A 6,000-nucleotide genomic window follows, 5' to 3' on the forward strand; every position below is an offset into this window, starting at 1 on the left:
GAGTAGAAGACAGAATATTGCCGAAGTATCAGTTCTCTCCATTGGGGCCAAACTTGAAGAAGCTGTGTGATAAGATTTAATGGGGAGCTGTGCACGGTGGCTCACGCCTGTAATCCCAGCACTTTTGGAGGCTGAGGCGGGCAGATCACCTGAGGTCAGGAGTTTGAGACCAGCCTGGCCAACATGGTGGAACCCTCTCTCTATTAAAAATACAAAAATTATCCAGGCATGGTGGCATGCAAGGCAATTATCTATAAACCCTGTGACAAGACTGATAGCCTCAATTCTCCTCTCCTAAATAACATAAACATAACTCATAATTTCCTGTGGTGCCTACTGACCAAACTCACTGGCAGCCAAGAAGCCTTGTGCTGGAAGAGAAGCATTATTAGTAACCTTCTCTTCATACCAACTGAAATAAGGAGGAATTTGCTAGTTTTTGGCTGTTTGGGTCTTCAAAGTCCTACAAGCTGTCCTTGAATAATTGATACGATACCATTTGCATCTGGAAAGCATTGAAAAAGAGAGGTAGGTTACCACTGGTTACATTACCATATTATCCTCATGTTAAAAAACAATTTTCTGCTTATGTATATCTCTATAGTTCACACTCCTAGAAAAGATGATGGCAGAATTTAAAGCACCAAGTGGTGATTTATCAAACCCATCCCTATTTATTTTAACGCAACTATAAATAATAGTACTTGGTTAAAAAAATCCAGGACAAATGGTATATATATATATGTATAAATATGTATTTTTTACCTGAAAATTGTTCATCACGTTCACAAATGAAACTATTCAAAGTAATATTGCTGCAGTTTCCATGGAAACAGATATGTGGTTGACATTGGCCAATTCTTTCTGAGCAATTCATTCCTATAACGATGAAAAAAGGTTTATTTACATTGCATATCAATAACCATCAGTTTTCCCTCAATTCTTTAATAAAAATGTCAAATTCTGACAAATGTAATTTCAGTTATGAAACCATGTTATATGATGATGCATTTAAATTGAAATAAAAATTAATTTTGATACTTTACATAAAGTTTTTCCTCTTCTAACCCCAGACTATGATATCCAAATATTTTTTTCTGGCTAGTGGTATTTGAACTTTATTTAATTTACATAATATTTTAAAATTTTAATTGTTTTTTCATGGTAGATAATATTAGTACATATAAGTACCGGTTTTTCAACATACACTGATAATATTGCAGTGGTAATTTACAAAGTGACATATTCAAATGTGTATTGTGTCTCACCCTTATCCCCTAGCCAAGGGAACAATTCAAAAGGAGAAATAGCCGCCTGGATTTTCAGAATATGTGCACTAACTTGCAAATTCAACATTTCTTTGCCCTTGATGGCATATCAAATTTTCCAAATCTCACTTACACATACCATTGTGGTCCCACTATATCAGTTAACATAGCCTTCCATAACATACTTGTACTATGCATATTTAATCATCTTATAATATGCTTAGTGGAGGAATGTGCCTTGGAAATCTCAGGGCATAGCCAGTGGACAAATGCTGTTACAAAACAACTGCATGTAATTTGGCAATCTGCTTTTTTCCTCAGTTTAATTAAGCTCTTAATGTAATTTATAAGCAGCTTTTGCCATCATCATTGATGTCTTTCCAATTCCTTATATGCTGACATCCCTGCCTCACTAATGTGGAACTCTTCTTTCTTCATTTACCTCCAAGCAACCCTAAACATAATGAAAATATAAATAATGGAATTATAAATAAAAATCATTGTTTCAAAATGTTTTCCAAACATAAAAACAAAATTAACAGTAGAATGCTCAATAGTCCATGCCCTAATTAAACCTTAGTGAGTTTTATGAGCTAAAGTGTGCCCACCCACCCCCGCCAAATTCATATGTTGAAGTCCTAACCCTCAGTATCTTAGAGTATCCATATTTGGAGACAACATCTTTAGAGAAGTACACAATTAAGGTTAAATAAGGTCAGTAGGGTGCGTCCTAATCCAATGTGACTGGTGTGCTTCTAAGAGGAGAATATTTACACACAGATACATACATTGCTTTCGCACCAGGTAGGGGGACTACAACAGTCTGAGTATTAATGTGGATGAGGGACATCACTCAGGTATTCTTGCTACGCTAACTTTTGCCAACAGTATGGATGACTTTAAGTGTATGCGTAATGACAGGTTATTTACGTCTCTTCTTCAGCTCATTTTTAGGATCTGTCCTCCCTAACCCCCACTGTAGGAATTCAGACCACCTTAATAATAGGTTTGAATTCCTAGCTGGGCACATATGCAGTGGTAGGGCTTTCTTGACACATGCATTCCAGAATAATCTAGTAATTTGCAATTGTTCACCTGTTATGTCCTCTCCTTTTTCAAAAGAGCTACATTCAATGTGGATTTAGATTATGCTAATAAAGACAGCATTCTTACCTGTGTGCAGATCATCCCAAAACAACATTTTTGGCCAGGCACAGTGGCTCATGCCTGTAATGCCAGCCCTTTGGGAGGCCGAGGTGGGTGGATCACCTGAGGTCAGGAGTTGGAGAACAGCCTGGCCAACATGGTGAAACCCTGTCTCTACTTGAAACACAAAAAACAGCTGTGCATGGTGGCACATGTTGTAATCCCAGCTACTTGGTAGGCTGAGGCAGGAGAATTGCTTGAAACCAGGAGGCGGAGGTTGCAGTGAGCCAAGATCACACTACTGCACTCCAGCCTGGGCAACAGAGCAAGACTCTATCTCAAAAAAAAAAAAAAAAAAAGAGAAAGATTGAGTACATTCATAATGCTGAGTATAATAAATTTCCACAAAACTTATAATGAAATCTGGATCCATATTTCTTCTTGATGGCTTCTCCCGCGTCTTGAGTACATTATTGACCTTATATTTTATTTCTTCTGCACTCCTGCCTATTCAAGCAATCATGGCGCTGAAGGAGCGCATTGGCTGGAGATACAGCCTCTTCGTGGGCCTACTACAGTTAAACATTGTCGTCTTCGGAGCACTGCTCAGACCCATCATCATCAGAGGACCAGGGTCACTGAAAATAGTCATCCAGGAAAATCGGAAAGAAGCGCAGTACATGCTTGAAAATGAGAAAACACAAACCTCAAAAGACTCCATTGACTCAGGAGTAGAACTAACTACCTCACCTAAAAATGTGCCTACTCACACTAACCCAGAACTGGAGCCGAAGGCCGACATGCAGCAGGCCCTGGTGAAGACCAGCCCCAGGCCAAGCGAAAAGAAAGCCCTGCTATTAGACTTCTCCATTTTGAAAGAGAAAAGGTTTATTTGTTATGCATTATTTGGTCTCTTTGCAACACTGGGATTCTTTGCACCTTCCCTGTACATCATTCCTCTGGGCATTAGTCTGGGCATTGACCAGGACCGCGCTGCTTTTTTATTATCTACGATGGCCATTGCAGAAGTTTTCAGGAGGATCGGAGCTGGTTTTGTCCTCAACAGAGAGCCCATTCGTAAGATTTACATTGAGCTCATCTGCATCATCTTATTGACTGTGTCTCTGTTTGCCTTTACTTTTGCTAGGGAATTCTGGGGTCTAATGTCATGGAGCATATTTTTTGGGTTTATGGTTGGAACAATAGGAGGGACCCACATTCCACTACTTGCTGAGGATGATGTCGTGGACATTGAGAAGATGTCTTCTGCAGCTGGGGTCTACATCTTCATTCAGAGCATAGCAGGACTGGCTGGACCGCCCCTTGCAGATAATTTAAATACACAAAATACAAACGCTTGTCTACTTTCCCTTATGAGTTGTGCTAGCTTCTTGTTCAAGCCATAAAAAACTTACTGACGTTTTATATTTCCGTTGAATTTTAGAGCTGCCAGGGATTAGAGATTACTTGAGCCAGCCCTCTTGATTTAAATATGAGGAAACTGGCCGGGCACGGTGGCTCACGCCTGTAATCCCAGCACTTTGGGAGGCCGAGGCAGGCAGATCACAAGGTCAGGAGATCAAGACCATCCTGGCTAACACAGTGAAACCCCATCTCTACTAAAAATACAAAAAATTAGCTGGCATGTGTGGTGGTGGGCACCTGTAGTTCCAGCTACTGGGGAGGCTGAGGCAGGAGAATGGTGTGAACCCGGGAGGTGAAGCTTGCAGTGAGCCGAGATCACGCCACTGCACTCCAGCCTGGGTGACAAAGTGAAAAAAAATAAAATAAAATAAATACATATATATATGAGGAAACTGAAGGCCAAAGAATTGAAACCAAAGGCCAGATGGTTAAATTAGTGGTTGAATCAGGACTGGAAGCTGTGTCTGTAGTCCAGATTGACCTAGGCTTTTCTTTTTTTTTTTTTTTTTTGAGACAGAGATTCGCTCTGTCACCAGACTGGAGTGCAGTGGCCCGATCTTGGCTCATTGCAACCTAAGACCTAGACATAAGCCCCTCACCCGGGTTCATGCCGTTCTCCTGCCTCAGCCTTCCGAGTAGCTGGGACTATAAGCGCCCACCACCATGCCCGGCTAAGTTTTGTATTTTTAGTAGAGACAGGGTTTCACCATGGTGGCCAGGATGGTCTTGATTTCTTGACCTCATGATCCGCCCGCCACGGCCTCCCAAAGTACTGGGATTATAGGTGTAAGCCACCGCGCCCGGTCGACCCAGGCTTTTTCTATCACCTTGCCTTCTCTCATGCTAGACAGGAATGCATGGATTTATCACCTTCAGAGCCCACCTGACTTTTGGAATGACAGAAATATCGGACTTCTGTAAGTCATCTTCCCTTCTTAGGAAAGGTATTTGGGAATAGAAAGCAGCACTCTGTAAATACCTAATTGACTTGTATAGAATATTTCCTTGTAAGAGGGACATATGTATGTTTCATAGCTTAGATCCCAAATGGGTCTTTAAAGTGTTGTGATTAGAAATTGTACCCCGTCAAAAGATACCTACAGTGGGCCAGGCGCAGTGGCTCATGCCTCTAATCCCAACACTTTGGGAGGATGAAGCGGGCAGATCATTTGAGGTCAGGAGCTCCAGACCAGCCTGGCCAACATGGCAAAACCCCATCTCCACTAAAAATACGAAAAGTAGCCAGGCATGGTGGCAGGCACCTGTAATCCCGGCTATTCGGGAGGCTGAGGCGGAGGTTGCAGTGACCCGTGATCGTGCAATAAAAACCTAAAGTGAATTCAAGTGAAAATAATACAGTTCCTTCCTACCAAAGAATACTACATTTTCAAAGAAGTATGCATCTAAATGTCCCAGGTTTTAGATTCTCTGCTAGGACAGACTTAGCCCAAGAATAAGAAATATATTGTGTTTGTCTCTTTCTCCTCTCCACTCTAGTAAAGATTTCTACCTTTAACACCCATTTTTCTTTAGAAACACAAAAGAAAACAAGGAAGGCAATGAAACTGAGAGGCTTCTGAATGCGATGGTCGCCTGGGTGAAGGGCTTATGTCTAGGAAGGATGCTGTTAATGGATGCCATGCTCTCTTCTAGATTTGTTGGTGGACCAAAGTAAGATCTACAGCAGGGCCTTCTACTCCTGCGCAGCTGGCACGGCCCTGGCTGCTGTGTGCCTTGCCCTGGTGAGACCGTGTAAGATGGGACTGTGCCAGTGTCATCATTCAGGTGAAACAAAGGTAGTGAGCCATCGTGCGAAGACTTTACAGGACATACCTGAAGACTTTCTGGAAATGGATCTTGCAAAAAGTGAGCACAGAGTTCACTTGCAAATGGAGCCAGTATGACACACTTTCTTACAACAACAGCCACTGTGTTGGCTGGAGAGGGATGGGGTGGGCCCAACAGGGACACAAGGAGGTAGAGGAGCTAACCCCTCTACTCCACTTTCAAAACTACATTTTAAACAAAATGTGCATGTGAAGAGCACTACCAACATAGCTTTTGTTTTGTTTTGTTTTAAGCTTTCCTTTTGCTTGTTTTTAAAGCCAAAACAAAAAACAACCAAGCTCTCTTCCATATATAAATCTGGCTGTATTCAGTA

At 41.6% G+C, this 6,000-nt stretch overlaps 1 protein-coding gene across 1 annotated transcript; it reads left to right on the forward strand.

Annotated features, from left to right (window-relative positions):
* The first annotated feature begins 2,830 nt into the window (after window positions 1-2,830).
* Window positions 2,831-5,743, forward strand: LOC100602272 (monocarboxylate transporter 7-like). Its single transcript, XM_030799792.1, has 2 exons — window positions 2,831-3,741; window positions 5,491-5,743. The coding sequence occupies exons 1-2, from the start codon at window positions 2,831-2,833 to the stop codon at window positions 5,741-5,743; spliced, it is 1,164 nt and encodes a 387-aa protein (XP_030655652.1).
* The last annotated feature ends 257 nt before the right edge of the window (window positions 5,744-6,000 follow it).

Source organism: Nomascus leucogenys, chromosome 19 (genome assembly GCF_006542625.1).
Source record: "Nomascus leucogenys isolate Asia chromosome 19, Asia_NLE_v1, whole genome shotgun sequence".
NCBI lineage: Eukaryota > Metazoa > Chordata > Mammalia > Primates > Hylobatidae > Nomascus > Nomascus leucogenys.